Consider the following 20268-nt stretch of genomic DNA (forward strand, 5'->3'; position numbering starts at 1 on the left):
TTGTGTAACGGAGATATACTACTGTAAGTTTTGTACTGTACTGGCTGAAGGTCTGTTATAAATAAACATGAGTAATTTAACACCCCTGGCTGTTTCTGCAGATTTTCTTTGCCTGGCTTTTCTACTTGGAGAGAGGGGGGCCTCCTTGCAGCATATTGTACTAACTACTAAACATTTTGAAACTGAACAAGTCTAACATTGAGAGAGGAAACCAAACAAGAATGATCAAGTTGTTGCCACAGAAGAATTTTCAACCTAGAATGGGAAGTGCAGATTTTTCTTACCAGGAGTGCCTGCAGGATAGGAGAGAAAGCCCAATTTGCCTACGTATCCGAAGCAGAGATTTATCAAATATTTGATGAGTACCTATTATGTGCAAAACACATTATATGCCCAGGGAGACACAAGTTACAATAGCATGAATGATGGTAATAACATGATCTACCACATCTTGAACACTCATAAATGCCAAGCACTGTGCCAAGTATGCATTTAATTGTGGAAACAACCTAACAAAGGAATGATCACCATTACTAGTGAAGAAATAAAACCCCAAGAGAGAATAAATAACTAGTCCAAGACTCATCAGCCAATAAGTAACAGAACCTGGATCTGAACCCAGGGATGTGTGACTCCAAAGTCTGTGCCCTTCCCTTTATGCCAGGAATGCATCCAGTGAAACCCCAGGCTATAAAAATTCCAAGAGGGTAAAGAGGATCAAATATATGGTGATGGAAGGAGAAATGACTCAGTGGTGAACACACAATGTGATATATAGATGACGTATTACAGAATTGTACACTTGAAACCTATCTAATTTTACTAACCATTGTCACCCCAATAAATTTTAACTTAAAAATACATACACACACATACACACACACACACACACACACACGAGGTTGGACAATTAAATTTGTGAACATCTTAGAAAAAGTGCTACATACCTCATTGCTGAATATCACTATGGTTACCTTTGAAATACTCCCCTTGGGAAACTATGCACCGATGCCAGCACCTAGTCCACCCTTCAAAGCAATTTCAGAACTCTCTGAAATGGCCATCAGAGCTGTTGTCATATTACCCTTGATGTCCTGAATGTCATCCAAATGTTTTCCTTTCAGTATTTCCTTTATCTTTGGGTAAAGAAAGAAGTCATTGGGCCAGATCAGGTGAGTAGGGAGGGTGTTCCAATACAGTGATTTGTTTACTGGCTGAAAACTCCCTCACAGAGAGTGCTGTGTGAGCTGGTATATTGCCGTGATGCAAGAGCCATGAATTGTTGGCGAAAAGTTCAGGTCATCTAACTTTCACACAGCCTTTTCAGCACTTCCAAATAGTAAACTTGGTTAAATGTTTGTCCAGTTGGTACAAATTCATAATGATTAATCCTTCTGATATCAAAAAAGATTAGCAACATCGTTGCAACAACTTGGCAAACTTAATTGTCCGACAACACGCGTGTGTGTATCCTTATGAATATAATAAAAATGTCAGCATGTCAAAAAGAAAATTCCAAGAAAAGGCAAGATAGGCACATTAAACTTGGTTTTGTCTTAAATACTTATTATTTTCTGCCCCCTTCACTCTGAAATTTTTCCTGTTCTCTCCTACCTACCTCACTTCCATTCACTATGGTAACATCTGTCTTCTATTTCCATGAGACTATATTAAAGTGAAAATTGGAGACACTCCCATCTAGAGTCTATTTTCCATTCCCCATTGAAACTAAGAAATTAAAAATCCAAAGAGACTGTGAATGCAGTTGTTTTGAAGCCAAAACAAAAGTTAGAAAAAAAAATATTAACCCCAACAAAGTGGGTTAGAGATTAAGAGAAACTATGATGAGTTGTTGGAGAGAAAATGAATCTGGTGTATTCAGACTCCAGAAAGTCTCATGAATGGAAAAAAAAGTTGGTCTCCATCTGTACCAACTGAATGCTGAGAGGGTCTGAATGCTGAAAGGTCCCCTTGACACCCTGGTTTCTTCAATTTTGGAGACAAGTAGGTGGTTGGCTGCCCAGGGGTAGCTACTCCTGCTCAAAGTTAAAGACTTTCTGAAGGTTCTTCAGAGATAAATAGAGCTTATACATAAGACAGTGTGTTTCATTGGCGGTCAGACTCAACGAGTGACGAAACCACTTCAGTGGGACTTGATCAGCATATATTAAAAATAAAATAGAAAATTGAACATACCAGTGCACCTAATGTCATAAGGGTAAGTATCATTTCATGAAGTTAGTGTTTCAGTTGTGTTTGTGTGTGTGTGTATTTGTGTTTGCATATGTATTGAGTACCATGTAAAATATATTTTTAGGGCAGGCCTGGTGGCTCAGGTGGTTAGAGCTCCATGCTCCTAATTCCGAAGGCTACCGGTTGGATTCCCACATGGGCCAGTGGGCTCTCAACCACAAGGTTGCTAGTTCAATTCCTCGACTCCCACAAGGAATGGTGAGCTGCGCCCCCGGCAACTAGCAATGGCAACTGGACCTGGAGCTGAGCTGCACCCTTCACAACTAAGACTGAAAGGACAACTTGAAGCTGTACAACACCCTCCACAACTAAGATTGAAAGGACAACAACTAGACTTGGGGGAAAAAAAAAGTCCTGGAAGTACACACTGTTCCCTAATAAAGTCCTGTTCCCCTTCCCCAATAAAATCTTTATATATATATATATATATATATATATATATATATATATATATATATATATATATATATTATTTATTATGAATCTGAGTCAAAATTGTTTAAGTCACTGGTCCAGGCTATATGTCTCCATCCATTTGTTAGGTGAGAGACAGCATAGTACAGTGGAGCCATAACACCTCTTACTAGCTCGGTGACTTTGGCCAACCTCAGTCTTAACCTCTCCACAGTACACCTCAGTTTTTTAATCTGTAAAGTGAGGATAATAATAGTACCTACTTTATAGGCTTGTCGAGGGCTAAATTAGTTAATATTGATAAGGTGCTTACTTACTACAGTACCTGGCACTGTGCTAACAGGATCCAGGGATAAAAAGACGAATGAGAAACAGCCCCAGCACCAATACACTTGACCATGGCCCCTTATTGTGGGTTTTTCTCCATACCGGAAGGAGGAATTAACAAAATGTTTTGTTTCCCTAGCTCCTCTGTTTCTCAACCTTACACCGCCTAACAGGATTGAATACGAAATGAGCCAAGAGCGTCTCCCGGTGGCACAGCGCCGCCTCGGGTCTACGAGATTGGGGTTAAGGGCCCGCCAGTTTTGCACTACAACTCCCATCATGCATCTCTTCCCCTCTCTGGGCTCTAACTAGGAGCACGATTTGGGGTTTTGCGTCGTGCAACTTCCGCGCCTACCGTCGCAAAAAAACGGATAATTGTAACGCCTGGTATCGAGTCCGGGGTAGGGTGTCGCGGTGCTTTTTGGGTAACGTATAACTCTAATTTTCTTCCGCCAGCTACCAGAAAAATAGTCCCATGGTTACCGTGTGCGACGCATAAGTAAACTCCGGAAACACCTTTTTGCCCTAGATTTCAGCGGAGACGCTGAATAGTAAAGAAAAGTTGAGTACAGTAGGTTTCCATTTTGGGCGTTCGTCAACTAAGGATTCTTCCGATGTGTGCGTAGGGATCTCGTGCTATATAAGAGAGGAGAAACGAGTGCCGGGTCCTCTCTCGGGTCCTCGCTTCCAAGATGGTGAGTGCCGCCGCGTGGTGATCGTGGGGGCCTGGGTAGAGGTTGAGAGGAGCAGATTTCGGGCTTGTGGGGATTTAAGAGCCCGGCCATGGTGGAGTGGATAAGGATGTATGTTAGTTCCGGACTTGGAGAGTTGCGGAGGGATTGGAGATCTGATTAGCCCCTTTTTCGGGGAGCGGGTGCGGAATAGAGCGGGGAGGGAGCTACAGCTGGGTAAGTTGCGCCTCCTTCGTTGACAAGATTTTTATCCTCATGCAGACCAAGAAAAGAAGAAACAACGGTCGTGCCAAAAAGGGCCGCGGCCATGTGCAGCCTATTCGTTGCACCAACTGCGCCCGGTGCGTGCCCAAGGACAAGGCCATTAAGAAGTTCGTCATTCGAAACATAGTAGAGGCCGCAGCCGTTAGGGACATTTCCGAAGCGAGTGTCTTCGACGGTGAGTGAACTCCCGGCGTGATTCATGCCAGAATCCTAAACCCTAACCCCCACCCCAGCCCCGCAGGCTGTGTTCGTTGGATCGTCCCGTGCGGTTTCTATGCACTTTTGCGGTTGTTGCCAGTGTAAAAAAACGGTGTCTTTGCTGTGTTAGCCATTTGGAGCCTGGTCTGATTAAAACTGAATTTTTTGTGGTAGTGCTTTGTCATAGCTTGTTTGTCATAGTTTGTGACGGCTTTTTTAATAGGAGATGAGATTCCAAAAGCACTTACAGAGCTTATTCTGTAGCAACTTGAGGAGCCCTAACTATATATATTGGTAAATATAACAGTCCTTTAGAATTGTTGAACATTTGAGTACCTGTTGAGGAAAAGGCTTAAGTCTCGAAAAATGTTTCGAGACCAGGCCCACGAAAAGCCGTCTAGTTTGGTGGACAGAAGTGTTTTGGACCAATGTATTATTTTGGTCATTTGGGTTTTCTTGAAGACAAATTGGCTTTCTAGGCAACAAGAAAGGGGTCCAGGAGAAGGTATTAGGGCTGGTGCAACTGCTGAAGGAACTGAATTCTTTGTTTATCTAAGAAGTGGATTTGGTCCCCTTAGTAACAGGATGAGTTACTAGGGGGATGTTACTTATTTGTGAAACTTAATATGTGTTTAGGTATTAGAAACTGAACAATTGTCTTTGGGAGTGAAATTTTATAGATGTGTCTGACAGATGTAGGTTTACTTTTTAAAGTAGGTTTACTTTGACAGAATGAACAAGAAAGAACATTGCAGGGTTGGTGTGTAATAGTTAACATATTGTTTTCTGTTTCTTAGCCTATGTGCTTCCCAAGCTATATGTGAAACTACATTACTGTGTGAGCTGTGCCATTCACAGTAAGGTAGTCAGGAATCGTTCTCGTGAAGCCCGAAAGGACCGAACACCCCCACCTCGATTTAGACCTGCGGTAAGTATCTTCAAAAGGAGATGTGGAATCCAGAGGGGTAATGTGCAAAAGATACATGAGGACCCAACAATAATCAAAGTCTCTGGTGAGATCAGCTAAGTCTGATGAGGCAGGTGGGACCCACTCCTAAAACATTTGCTTGGAGTCACTTGTCAGACAGTTAGAATTTGTTTAGGAATGAAGAGCATGGTTTCCTTCCACATCTACCAGTTTTCCATGTGTTTATGGCTCAAATACATTAGTTATGGTAGGGTAGTGGTCAGGTTCCTTGAGTGGGGGGGTCTTTCGTGGGTGGTTTTTAATTTACTTTCATTCTTTTGATTTTCAGGGTGCTGCCCCACGACCTCCACCAAAGCCCATGTAAGGAGCTAAGTCCTTAAGGACTGAAGAAATGTTCTTGGAGAAAAAATAAAATGGAAATTATACTTTATATACCGTTAGCATGTTGAGTGTATTTGTTGCGAGCTAAAGTGGGGGTATGTACGTCATAAGGACTGAGATTGCTTTTACCAAGTATTCAGGTGTAGAGTGCCGCATTGTCTTTTCCTGGGGGAGAAAACTTAACCATATACCTTACTCTGATTTTTTTTGTATTTGTATCCTCTGGCTCCCCAGTTTGTATACAGTGTTTCTCTGAAAATAAGAGCTAACCAGAAAATAAGCCATAGCATGATTTTTCAGGATGCTTGTAATACAAAATAAGCCGTAATATGTCTTTTGGAGCAAAAATTAATATAAGACCTAGTCTTGTTTTCGGGGAAATACGGTAGGGCTTATTTTATATTACAAGCATCCTGAAAAATGCTAGGGCTTATTTTCCGGTTAGGGCTTATTTTCGGGGAAACATGGTAGTGATATAGGAAAAAGGGGATTAAAGCATCTGAGTGTTAGGCTAATTTAACCTGGCTAATTATTTTTAAAATGGAAACTAGGAGAGTAAGGAAAAAGTATTGTTGAATAGAGAAGCACATCGGGAAGTGACATAGACTGAGGTGTTTATCCCTGGTGGGGGGAGCACAGACTAATAGGGCATGACTTCCATAGTTTGTAAGGGGATCTGATCCAGATCCTTTATACAATTATTTCATGAGAGTGATAATAGTTTATTGTTCTACAATTCAGGAATTGGAAAGTTACCGAATAGGGATATATATGTTTATTTTTAAAACTTATTTAGGAATGGAATAATAAGGACTGGTGGTTTTGTAAGTGTCTGTATTCAAAAGAGTATGATAGCAAGGAAGGGGTGGAGTATTTCAGGATAGAGGTGGTCCTGTTAATTGGAGAACCCTTTAGCTGGAAAACCCAAGGGAAACTGCTAACCTTGGCTTAATCATGGTCAGTATACCAGTGCATGTGCTGGAATAGCTGGAGCAAACCCTAAATTTGTCAGAACACTGAATGTCTCCATTTTGGGCAGCCAGATGGCCCAGTTGGTTGGAGCACGAGCTCTGAACAACAGGGTTGGTGGTTCGATTCCCACATCGGCCAGTAAACTGTGCCCTCCACCACTAGATTGAAGGACAACAGCTTGGAGCTGATGGGCCCTGGTGAAACACACTGTTCCCCAATATTCCCCAATAAAATTTATAAAAACAAAACAACAAAAGAGTGTCTCCATCCTTGGGGGAAGACCATAAGATATATCTGTCCTCGTTTCCTCTATACTACAAAGCCTTTATACTAGAGGTAAATGCAAAGTATGATCTTGTCTCCAAGGATCCTATATTGAAAAATCTAACACTGCTAAGAATTGATTTAGTAGTTCTGCTTGAAGGTAATCCCAAACTAATCTTGGTTTTTGGAATGCCAGAGATAAAAAAAGGGCTTTCCATGTGCTTCAGGCTCTAAAGTAGCCCCATCCCACCTGCCTACCCTGTACCAGTTGCAAATAACCCAAACCAGTGTTTTGCCCGATGGGTAATCAGGATATCTAATTTCTACCCTTGGGAAAATTGGATGCTACATAGGCATCCATCACCTATCCCAAGGAGAAAGCAACATGCTCTGAGGAGTGGCCCACAAGTCAGCTTGAGGTTCTCCAGATGTTTGGATAGCAAAAGTAGTCCGTTCTGTTTAAGGTATTGTGGATGAAGTTCAAATAGTTGGTCACAAAAAAGGTAATATAGACCTCTGTGTCCCCACCTCCCACCCAGTTGTAATGGAACTTGTAGGGGAAAAGTTAATTGGCATTTCCCTACCATTTTTGGTAAACTCTCCAGGCTCAATGTGTGACCAGTATTCAAGTCAGGTAGAAGCCTCTGGACTCTTACAGCCATTGGTCCAATGTATGCCTGTGAGGTTATTAGATTTCAAGTCAATTCCCTGTGGTAGTTAGGATTCATTGTGGTCCTGGGCTACCCCTTTTCCTTTAACGCCCAAATCCTGGATTTTAATTTTGCATGATTTAGCATGTATGAGGAAGAAATTATTGCTTGTCACTATTTAGATTGATGTCATGCTTCTTTACACATTTAGCTTATTCCTTCAGTAACTGTTAAGTATAGAGGTATGTCTACTTCGTATGTAATAACAAGCTAATAGGCTTGTCAAAGGAAACAGCCAGTAGATGAAAGAACGGGCTAGGATCTAGGTTGATTCATTCATTTGTTCAACAAGTATTGCCCATACACTTGGCACTTTGAGGCCAGGAATTCCCCCATTAAGCAGACACCTGGTTGAGAACTTAAAGATAGCTGACTCTTAAATGTAAATCTCACCTCTGATACTTGAAGCTGTGTAACTTTGGGTGAGTTACCTACTGTGTTCCCCCGAAAATAAGACCTAGCCAGACCATCAGCTCTAATGCGTCTTTTGTAGCAAAAATCAGTATTAGACCCAGTCATGTATTAAAATAAGACCGGGTCTCATAATACCGGGTCTTATATTAATTTTTGCTCCAAAAGACGCATTAGAGCTGCTGGTCCGACTAGGTCTTATTTTTGGGGAAACAGTATATGCCTGAGAGAACTGAAAACATATCCACATAAAGACATACATGAATATTGATAGTGACATTATTTATAATAGTCAAAAAGAACCCAAATGTCAACTCATGAATGGATAAATGTGGTATATTCATAGAATGGAATATTATTTGGCCATAGAAAAGTTTTGCTATGTGTACATTGATGAACCTTGAAAACTTACTAAGTGAAAGAAGCTAGTCATAAAAGACCATATATTGCATGATTGCATTTATATGAAATGCCCTGAATAGGCAACTATAGAGACAGAAAGTAGATTAGAGGTTGCCTAGGAATGGGGAGGGTGGGGTTGGGGGAAAGGATTGACTGTTAAATGGTATGGGATTTCTTTTAGGGATAAAGAAAATATCCTAAAATTGGTTGTGATAGTTGCATATCTCTGAACATATTAAAAACTATTGAATTTTACATTTTAAGTTTGGTATGTAAATTACAGCTCAATAAAGCTGTTACAAAATTAAGATAACGTAATGGCAATCCATTGGAGAGTTCTGAGCAGAACAGTAACATGATCTGACTCATATAGTCAGTTCATGACAAATAGCTATTCTCCTTATCCTTATTATATCACAGCCATTTCTGAATGTTAGATGAGTATTTCCCAAACTTCAGGCATTTGTGTACCTCTTGATATTTCTACCATATCTATAGTGTCTTTTTGAATTAACTTACTTTTACATATTTTTTTTATAAAAGAAATCATACCAGTATTCTAAATGGAAAACTAATAACTCTTGGCATAAGTAGAAGGTAATGTTCTGTTTTTGTTTTTGAAACTACATGGCTTTTAAATTTTAAAAAAGTGTTGGTTTATCACTTTTTTATCACCAGAATGATTTTCATCACTAACAATGCCACCATCCAAAATCATCCTGTAAATAACCTTGGGAAATGTCTCCTGAGCTGTAAGCTTGTGAGGTCAGAGACAGTATCTAGCTGGTCAGTTATTTTACCTGACATACAGCAGCTCGAAATTTGTGGGTAAATAACTATGCTCAGCCTATGGAAAAGTCAGCAATTAATGAGATAATTTCCTTTGCACGAAAAGGAATCACCTCATATAAATAAAAAATCCTAAGCTACACCTCCCAAAAACATGATTCAAAGTGCTTGGGGTAGGGTCTGGAAATCTGAATTTTAATAGCATTGTGTCATAATTCAAGTGAAGAAAATGTCGCAAAGGGGGGCAAGTGATCAACTGCCAACTGCTGCTAATAAGTCAAATAAGGACAGAAATGACTACCAGCTGGACGAGAAGTTTCAGTGCAGTTGTGGGGGCAAATCACGATCAGTGTGGGTTCAAAAGAACGGGACAGAAGGTCTTTAACATATCACTAAGTATGATACTAATTGTAGAAAGAATGGGAAGAGAACATTGCAGACATTCAAGGAGTTTTGCTTAAAAAAGGAAGGAAATAGGGCAGTGGCTGAAGGAAAAAGTGGGGCCAATTAAATAATATTATAATTATAATTATATATTACATATTATTTAATTATATATTATAATTATTTAATTTCATCTGTCTCTAGGGCCAGGGACCCAGACTTCACAGCTCCTCCTCAGGAGGAGCTTATCTCTTTGCTTTCTTCCCTTGGTGGGTGTTGCACTCATCATTGCTAAAATATGGGGGTATCTGCGAAGGCAGCAAGGTGAAAGAGGCTCAGAAGCACTGGGATGGAGGTAGGGATCACTAGCAGAGGAGGAGAGAAATTGGGATGGGGAGGAAGAATGTGGAGTGCCCCCTTCCACTTCCCTACTCCCCAAAGAGAAGTTTTGAGGACATAATCCTTTTCTCCAGTGTAAAGTACTAAATAACCCTACCCTGATCCAGGCCACCTGAACGAAATTTAAGTTAAAGGTGATGTAATGCTACCACAATGAGATATCACCTCCCACCTGTCAGAATGGCTATCATCAAATCAGCAAAGAGCAAGTGTTGGCTAGGATGTAGAGGAAAGGCAACCCTCGTGAATTGTTGGTGAGATTTAAATTGGTGCAGCCACTATGGAAAACAGTTTGGAGGTTCCTCAAAAAATTAAAAATAGAACTACCATATGACCCACCAATTCCACTTCTGGATATTTATCTGAAGAAAACAAAAACACTAATTCAAAAAGATATATGCACTCTATGTACATTGCAGCATAATTTCAATATCCAAGATACGGAAGCAACCTAACCCTCAATAAATGAATGGATAAAGAAGCTGTGATACATATATGCAATGGAATATTAGCCATAAAAAAGTATGAAATCTTACCATTTGTGGCAACGTGGATGGACCTAGAGGGTATTATGCTAAGTGAGTGAAATGAGTCAGAGAAAGAAAAATGCCCTATGATCTCATTTATATGTGGAACCTAAAGAACAAAATTATTGAACAAACAAAACAAAAACAAACTCATAGGTAGAACAAATTAGTGGTTGTCAGATGGGAGGGGGGTTGGAAAGATGCGTGAAAAAGATGAAAGAGATTAAGAAGTTCAAACTGCCACTTAAAAAATAGTCACAGGGATATAAAGTACAACACAGGAATATAGTCAATAATACTGTAATAGCCATGTGTGGTGTCAGATGGGTCCTAGACTTATCAGCGTGATCACTTTGTAAGATATATGTCTAATCACTATGTTGTACACCTGAAACTAATATTGTATGTCAACTGTAGTTGAAAAATACATTTAAGAAGTAATAAAACTAAAAACATAATGTATAAAAATGATGTCATGGGCAGGAAGCTAGTCCTCATCAATTTCATTACCTGGGGTTGAACATAGAGGGCAGTATAGTGCAGCAGTTAAATGCTCAGTGTTGGAGTCAGACAGACCTGTGTCTGAATCTTGCTTGGCAGTATGTAGCCTTGTGACTTTGGGCAAATTATTTACTCTCTTTGAACCTCCATAACTTCATAAAAAATGGAAATAGTTATACTTCACAGGACTGTGTTGAGAATTAAATTAAATAATGTATGTAAGGGAATTTGCGTAGAATCTGCCAGGTAATGTAACATTACAAAGGGTGGCAGTTATTATTCCTGGCCCAGTCTTCAGCTTTGCATGTCTTAAAAACTCAATTTTTAAAATAGCTTCATTGAGGGTAATTTGCATACCATAAATTGTAGATATTTAAAGTGTACAATTTGAAAAGTTTTGACCTATATATATCCATAAAACCATCATCATACTCAAGACAATAAACATATAGGTCACTCCTAAAGTTGCCTCTTACTCCTTTGTAATCCCACCATCCTGTCACTCCAGCCCCTTCCCCTCCAGCAGATAGCGACTAATCTGCTTTTTGTCACTATAGGTTAGTTTGTAGTTTTAGAATTTTATATAAATGAAACCCTACAGTATAGGAGAGTCCTTTTGTCTTGCTGTTTTCACTCAGCATAATTATTTTGAGATTCTTTATTGTTGCATGTATCAATAGTTGGTTCCTTTTTATTGTTGAATAGGATTTCATTGTATGGGTGTAGCACAGTTTGTTTATCCATCCACCTGTTAATGGGCACCAGTGTGTTTCCACTTCTTGGCTATTATGTGTAAAGCTACTATAAACATTTATGTGGGCCGGCCCGGTGGCTCAGGCAGTTAGAGCTCCATGCTCCTAACTCCGAAGGCTGCCGGTTCGATTCCCACATGGGCCAGTGGGCTCTCAAACCACAAGGTTGCCAGTTCAATTTCCTTGAGTCCTGCAAGGGATGGTGGGCTGTGCCCCCTGCAACGGCAACTGGACCTGGAGCTGAGCTGCACCCTCCACAACTAAGACTGAAAGGACAACAACTTGAAGCTGAACGGCACCCTCCACAACTAAGATTGAAGGACAACAACTTGATTTGGAAAAAAGTCCTGGAAATACACACTGTTCCCCAATAAAGTCCTGTTCCCCTTCCCCAATAAAATCTTAAAAACAAAAACAAACAAACAAAAAAAACATTTATGTACAAAGTCTGTATGGACATGTGCTTTCATTTCTCTTGGGTAAATACCTAGGAATGAAATCACTGGCTGGATATGTCATACTGTAGGTGTATATTTAACTCTTAAAGACATTCCCAAATTGTTTTCTAAAGTATTTGTACCATTTTACATTCCTACCAGCAGTGTATGAGTTTCAATTTCTTCGCATCCTCTCCAACATTTTTAAAAAAATTTTAACCATTCTAACAGGTATGTAGTGCTGTCTCATTATTAATTTGTTTTTCCATAATAACTAGTGATGCTGAGCATCATATGTGTTTATTTGCAAAATGTGTATCTTTTGTGAACTATCTGTCTGAATCTTTTGCCCATGTTTTTGTTGTTGTTTTTTTTTAGATTTTTATTGGGGAAGGTGAACAGGACTTTATTGGAGAACAGTGTGTACTTCCAGGACTTTTTTCCAAGTTGTTGTCCTTTCAATCTTAGTTATGGAGGGCGCAGCTCAGCTCCAAGTCCAGTTGCCGTTGCTAGTTGCAGGGGACGCAGCCAACCAACTGAGCCATCTGGGAGCTCAGTGGCAGCTCAGCTCAAGGTGTTCAATCTTAGTTGCAGGGGGCGGAGCCCACCATCCCTTGCGGGACTCAAGGAGTTGAACTGGCAACCTTGTGGTTGAGAGCCCACTGGCCCATGTGGGAATCCAACCAGCAGCCTTCGGCGTTAGGAGCGCGGAGCTCTAACCGCCTGAGCCACCGGGCCAGCCCAGTTTGTTTTTGAGAGTCCTTTATTCTGAATGCAAGTCATTTATCAGATACATGATTTGCATATTTTTCTTCCAGCTTGTGACTTATCCTTTCATTATCTTAACAGTGTCTTCTGAAAGCAGAAGTTATTAATTTTGTTGAAATCAAGTTTGTTTTAAAAAAAAGTTTATTTTCTTTTATGGATTGTGCTTTTGAATCTAAGGTATTTTCCTTACTCAAGGTCACAACATTTTTCTCCTGGAAGTTTTATAGTTTTAGGTTTTATATTTAAGTCTGTAATGCATTTTAATTAATTTTTGTATCTGGTATGAGGTATGGATCAAAATTCTTTTTTTTACATATGGATATCCAGTTGTCATTTGTTAAAAATACTATTCTTTCTCTGTTGAATTGCCTTTGCATTTTGTCAAAAATCAGTTGACTATATATTTGTGGGACTATTTCTGGACTCTATTTTGTCCCAGTGATCTATTTGTCTATCACATTATCTTTTCTTGTTTTTAACTTTTATTTATTTAAGTGTGTGTTTTTCCGGAACCCATTAGCTCCAAGTCAAGCAGTTGTCTCAATCTAGTTGTGGAGGGCGCAGCTCACAGTGGCCCGTGTGGGGATTGAACCAGCAATCTTGTTGAGAGCACTGCGCTCTAACCAATGAAGCTATCTGGCCACCCCCCAATGCCACATTATCTTGATCTCTGTAGCTTTATTGTAAGTCCTGAAGTCAAGTAGGGTAAGCTGCCAACTTTGTTCCTCTGTCACTTTCTACAAAAAAAAAAAAAAAGTCTGCTGAGATTTTGATTAGGATTGCATTGACTGCATAGATGGATTTGGAAATAATTTGACACCTTAACAATATTGAATCTTTTCATCCATAAACACGTTATATATCTCCGTTTATTTAAGTCTTCCTTAATTTCTCTCAGTAATATTGTACAGAAAAACTCAGTTTTTGAGAGCTTACTCAGTGTCAAACTAGTCACCCACTCTGGGTCAGAAAACTAGACAAATCACTGAAGGTGTAGACTCAAGTCAAGACTGCCTGGGTTCAAACCCCAAAATGTACTGTCTGTATTATATTGTCAAGTTATTTAACCTTTTGGTGACCCAGTGTCCTAATGTGTAAAATGTGGGTAATAATAGTGAATTCCTCATGGTGTTGTGAAGAATACATGAGGTACTATATACAAGGAACTTAGTATTGCAGCTAGCACACCGGAAGTGCACAATAAATAAGTGCACACACTAAGTGCACAGTAACATACCTATTACTATAATCTGCTAGACACAATCTTCTCATTTCCTCATATCTCAATTCCTCATACATCTCTTTTTTTAGATCCAATCTTTAATGACACATTCCTAGCATTTCAAACATTCCCTTTCATGTTGAGCCTACCCTTCACACTAAAAACAGTTTATTGGCCTAACTTCCACTGAGGCTGAAGACACTGCTCTTTCACTATATTTGTTTATTTTCCATCCCTGTATATTCCATTTTTCTGTTTTCCACTAATTCTTATTAAATCTTATAAAATTGCAAAATGCAATGAAACTATCATTTTCCATTTTTAAAGTGGCAGAACCTTTTCTTCAAGTGAGTATCTCTCAGAAGTTCAACATGTAAGTGGTTCAAGTTCTGCTTTTGCTGAAGCAGAATGTATGTGTACCTATGGCGTGCTCACACCTTTCCTCTTATCCTTCCTACCCTAAAAAAGCTCCTGAAATACCTCCAGGGTTCCCAGAAGCACAGTTTGAAAAATACTGGAAAGAAACAAAAACAACCCCCCCAAACCCACTTAAATTCTACAGTTGCAGAACACCTCCAAAAGCAAAGAAGATGACACTGCAGAAACCAAGCTGTCGGCTATTAGGAAGTATCACCATGTCACTACATGACATGGGGATCATTCTGCTGCTGCTGTTAAAAAAGACGATTCTTTTTATTTGTTGAAAAGACTATTCTTTCTCCATTGAATTGACTTTTAAAAAGGAGGTTGAGGGTGCGAATATATAATGTGCAAAAGCACTGGTGTTGAATGCTGAGCGTAGAAAAGTTGACCCCTATGTTGGATGGACCCTGGGGACAGGCTTAGAATTCTGTGGCCCAGGTCCTCTGAGGACTTCCCTTCCCGACCCTCTGTTCTGTTAGCTAGCGTGACCTGCAGCCTTATCTCCACCAGCCCCCAGGGCCTTTACCTCCTAACTCTAGCATAATCCAAATGTTCCCTGCCTTCTATATGAAGGTCATGGTTTTCTGGTCACTCCTGCTCCCCCCATTCTACATCATCGTTTGTTTGTTTGTTGTTGTTGTTATGATTGTTGGTTTTTGTCTTTTTGCCTTTTCTATATCTTCAAAAACAAGTAAATTGCAAAGCCCAGATTGGACCTGCCTAATTCCAAATTTTGTCTTTATTTTGTGGCCAGCTGCCTTCTAAAGCCAAGGATATCTGTGTATATCTAAAGCACCTATCCTTAACAAAAGAATTAATTATAAAAAAAAAAGAATTAACACCAGTCAGTATCTTGGGACAATCCCCTCCTGCTGGGTAAGTTAACTCAGGAGACCAAAGTATAAAACTAAGGGTTGTTTAATCAGCAAGGGCTGAAGTAGTAAATTGCCCCTCTCTACCCTAGGGATGATTTTTATCTAGGAAAGATCATCTTTTCTGTATAAACACAACATTTCCTCTATGACTCTATAAGCAGGATACATTCCTGGTAACTTTTCTAAATTCTCGTTTTAAAAAACATTTAAAAATGCATTTGCTATGTTTGTACATGGAACATTTCCAGGAGGATCCCCAAGGAACTGGCAACAGTAGTTGCCTCCGGGGAGAACTAAGTGACTGGAAGACAGGTGAAGGGAGATTTATTTTTTAATGCTGTGACACTGGTGCAAGTCACCATCGCCTCTCACCTAGATTACAGACAGCAGTGACCTCTTCCAGCAGGAACTGATCTTCCAGCCCTTCCTCTTACTCCCCACCCTCACCCTCAGAGTTCATTCACAATATAGCAACAAGATTGATTATTTTGACAAATAAATCCAATGCTGTTACTCTGCCACTGAAATCTTTCCAATGGCCTCCTTCTGTAATTAATATAAAATCCCAACACCTTACTTACTGTGGATGCAAGCTCCTGTTTGACCTGGCTTCGCCCTTCCCTTCAACCTCCTACCCATTATTCTCTCTGCTGTAGCCTCTGGGCCTCCTTTCTGTTCCTCAGATACTCCAAACTCATTCTTCCCTCAGGGCCTGTGTCCTTGCTGGTTGCTCAGCCAGGAAGCTCTTCCCTCAGATCAACATACAGCAGGCTTCTTGTCATCATTCAAGGCTTGGTGCAATGTCACCTCAGAGGACCCCCCTCTGACCATCCATCTATCTTTTTTCTCCCCTTCTTCCGCCTCCCCCTCCACACTCCTGTTCAAGCCGTTGTTTCTCAGTCTAGTTGTGTAGGACACAGCTCCCTGGCCTACACTGCTGAGGCAGTCGGTGGCTGGTTGTTGATCGGCTGCTCACAGCAGCTCACAGCAGCTCACAGCAGCTCACAGCAGCTCACAGCACCTCACAGCAGCTCACAGCAGCTCACAGCACCTCACAGCACCTCACAGCAGCTCACAGCACCTCACAGCAGCTCACAGCAGCTCACAGCAGCTCACAGCAGCTCACAGCAGCTCTCGCTGCCTGCCGGCTGCTCACGATCATCTAAGGGGCTTTCCCCATGCACACCAGCAATCACTTCCCCAGTGCCTTGTTTTGTTTCCTTCGTGCCACTTCATATTGAAATTATTTCCTGAGTTGTTTGTTTACTGTCTAACCTCCTTAGAATGTAAGATCGTTGAGGGCAGGGGCCTGTCTCTCATTTAATGTCTGTGTCCTCAGCGTTCAGAACAATGCATGGCACTGAATGAATGAGTGCATGTATGAGGGTGTGTAGGAAGGTCTCAGGTGGTGGGCTGTTGTGTTAGTTTCCTATGGTTGCTGTAACAAATCACACTCAGTGGCTTAACACAACACAAATTTAATATCTTACAGTTCTAGAGGTCAGAAGTCTGAAATGCATCTTATAGGGCTAAACTCAGGATGTTGGCAGAACTGGGTTCCTTTTGAAGGCTCTAGGGAAGAATCTGTTTCCTTCCCTTTTCCAGCTGCTAGAGGCTGTCTACATTCCTGGGTGTGTGGCCTCTTCTTCCACCTTCAAAGTCAGCAGTCTAACATCTTAAAATTTCCCTGTCTGACAGTCATGCTTCCCTCTTATAAGGACTCTTGTGATTTCATTCGGCCAATCCAAATAATGCAGGAAAATTTTCCCATCTCAAGATTCTCAGCTTAATCAAATCTGCAAAGTCCCATTTTCCATGTAAGGTAACATATTCAAAGGTTTCATGGATTAGGATTTGGACATCTTCAGGGGCCATTAATCTGCCTATAAAAGCCATAAACCTCTGTCCTGGAATCTATCCTGGTCAGCCTAATTCAAGCTCTACATCCACCCTGAAACCTTCTCAGACTCGGTCCCCTGCAAAAACAGTTAGCTAGCCCTTTTGTGCCTGTATGGTACTGTATGGTACAGCATTTACTGCACTTCGTAGAAATTATTGAATCTATTTACTTGCCTGCTCCTCTATTAGGCTATGAGCCTTTTATGGCAGGCTCCAATGTTCATCTTTGTATCTTCAATACCTAAAATGCTGATTAACTGATTGATTGATTGATTGAATCACTCATTCATTCAAAAAAATCTTTATTGAAGGCCCAGGTATTGGGGATATAGTGCTAAACAAACATAGATATGGTCTCTGCCCTCAAAGAGCTTACAGTCTACCTGGAAAGAGCCAATTTAACCATCGGTAAACATAAAAGGACACCAATGATAGGGGAGGTGCCATGGGAGAGCAGAGCAGGAGCATCCACTCTTTTTTGGAGGTGTCAGAAAGGGCTTCTGAGAGTGACATTGTCTTGGCTGCTGCCCAAAAATGAGAAGGAATGAGTGCAACCTGAGGGAACAACGGAAAACAAAATACAAATGGCTACCATCATCACTACTGTTTAATATATAGTTTCTTTCTGCAAATAGATTGTAAACTTTTTGAGGTCAGAAGCTTCAGAAATGTTTGTATAACACAAATATTTGTATAACATGGTATCTCCAGTATCTTGAATATAGTTGGTGGTCAATAAATATCTTTTGAATGAATTCGGAATTCAATTTATTTTGTAATTGCTATCCCCATTCTCCTCCCATTTTTTATGACTATAATATTTACATTGTCAGATCATATGGCCATTACATACTATTCTCTCTCTTTTAACCTTCGTTTAGTCTTAGTAGTTCTATAAGGAACTACTAATACACAGTGTTCACTCACAGTCCTTATGTGCTGTCTCTCTGGACAGTTTGGTTGTCTGCAGTGCATTCTCTAGTGGATTTCTTAGGAACAATATTCCCTGAGTTCCTGCCTATTGATAACAATTTGTCTGTGTCCATTATAGTTGAAGGTTAGTTTGCTTTGGCAAACTGTAGTTTGCCAAAAAGTATAGTTTGCTAAAGTTGAAGTTATAGGTTAGTTTGCTTTGGCTCACACATTCTTTTGATTATTTAAAATATGTCAACTTCATTTTCTTACTGCATAAAGTATTGCTGTCAAAAAGTCTGACAATAATCTGATGTGTCCTGTAAAGTCACATGTTCTTTTTGTCTGGTCAAAGGAAAATTTTCTTTCAAGTCTAATAATATTATTAGACTCTGTCAAGGTGTTAATCATTTTAGGTTAATATTTTTAGTTTCCTTCTATATTCTTTTACCATGTAGTTTTGAAAATGTTTTTAATTCCAGGAAAGTTTTCGGGTGTTTTTTCTGTTCCCTTGTTTCGGTTTTCTTTTTCAGAGATTTCTATTAACCTATTAGTGGAGTCCCTGAAGACACTCAGAAAAGATACCTAAAAAAAAGAATTTGCGATCCAAGGATTTTATATCTTCCTTGTCTGTGTTTAATATTTGTCACTTTCTCTCAAAATCCTCTTACTGTATTTCCTTTTACTTTAAAATTTTTCCTTTTTCATCTTTAATTTCTGTTAAGGCATTATTTGTTGTTTATTTGCTCCTGTGTTCCTTTCCATGAGTTCTATTACTTCAAACATTTTTGAGTTTTTTGCAATTCTGATGTGTTATTCTTCCATTTCTACACCTGATCTTAGCCAAAAGGCCGAGAAGCGATTATTATTCTTCCATTTCTCATATCACTTTCTTAATGCCTTTTAGCTCATTTTGAAATAAAATGTTATACTTTTCATCTATTTTGTGAGATGTCTCTCTGGCATGCTTTCTTTGTAGGGATATTTTTCTGTTCCTTATTCTTTTCTTTTTTTTCTTATAGTAACTTGGTATAGGATTTAACTTGATACTTTCTGTTGTTCATTTTTACCTGAATTTAAGTTTTCTGAAGGATGTGTTCAGTTAGCTTTCCTATCTTGATTATAGCTTCCTGTTCTGTTGCTTTTGGGTAGTGTTAAAAAATATGGTGGCTTACTCTCTGAGATTGCCTGGCTCTTTATCCCTACCCCACTTTTATGTGGACCTCTCTTCCTTTGTCTCTGTTGCCCCTGTCCTGCTTATTTTGATACCTCCCTCAGCAGTTTTTCTTCAGTATGGGGCCTGTGCTGAATGGGAGCCCCTGATGGTCAGTTTGGAGAGTTCAAAGGAGAGAGGTTGCTCCAACTTCTTTAGACGGTACTGGCATGTGTGGGCCCTTGCCTTCACCTCTTACTGGAGATGTCAACATTTCTGTTAGTTTCCACTGTTGTCAGATTGGCCTGCCATGCTTCCTATTGGTTATTTGAAGTTTCTCCTGTTCTTATATATCTCTGACACCCCGGTTGCTTCCTCTGCTCTCTCCTGCGTAGACCCCCATAACAAGCAGGTCCTATGGCTCTTGGTGGTTTGCTCCCACTGCTTGTATTTTGGGGTTTGTGGTCATACCTGGTCACCTAGTTTTTGTAAATGTTGTCCAGGAACTTTTGGTTTTCCCAACTAGTTGCTCTGTTTTGTTTTTGTGGGGATTTGAGAAATCCAAAACCTAGGCTGCTACTGCTGCTGCCATTTCCCCACCATCACCACACATCCCCACCCCAATTTTGCTTGTATTGGGCTCTGCTTGTGCTCTATTCTTTTTTCATGTTGGAATGATACATATGTGTACTTGTCTATTATCTGTTTCTCCTTAGATTGTAAGTGCCATAAGAGTCCAAGAATAGTGTCTGGCAATATAATATGGGCTCAATAAATATTTGTTGAAGGAAAAATGTTCCAGAAAAAGCAGCATGTTTGGAGGCTGAGAGAAAAAAGTCCTTATGTGGAAAAAACATAAAGCGAAATAGAGAAGTGGTAAGAGATAAAGCTGGAAGATTGGGCCAGGTCAGTGTAGGGACTTGTAAACCAGTTAAGAAATTTGAACTTTATCCTGAGGGCAATGAAAATCCTTTAAAATACTTTTTTTTTATGTGATCTGATTTATTTTCT

The 20268-nt window shown here is 39.9% G+C and overlaps 1 protein-coding gene across 2 annotated transcripts; it reads left to right on the forward strand.

Annotated features, from left to right (window-relative positions):
- Positions 1–3609: 3609 nt before the first annotated feature.
- RPS26 (ribosomal protein S26) lies at positions 3610–5506 on the forward strand (the record flags this gene model as incomplete). Of its 2 annotated transcripts, XM_081060578.1 has the most annotated exons (4): positions 3610–3689; positions 3948–4125; positions 4946–5076; positions 5405–5506. In XM_081060578.1, 4 exons carry the CDS (start codon positions 3687–3689, stop codon positions 5438–5440), a joined length of 348 nt encoding a protein of 115 aa, XP_080916704.1. In that variant the 3' UTR covers positions 5441–5506. The 2 variants fall into 2 exon arrangements, with proteins under 2 accessions (XP_080916704.1, XP_080916703.1); XM_081060577.1 differs by lacking the exon at positions 3610–3689 and having other exon boundaries at positions 3942–4125.
- Between the last annotated feature and the right edge of the window lie 14762 nt (positions 5507–20268).

This window comes from Rhinolophus hipposideros (genome assembly GCF_964194185.1).
Source record: "Rhinolophus hipposideros genome assembly, chromosome: 9".
NCBI classification, from domain to species: domain Eukaryota; kingdom Metazoa; phylum Chordata; class Mammalia; order Chiroptera; family Rhinolophidae; genus Rhinolophus; species Rhinolophus hipposideros.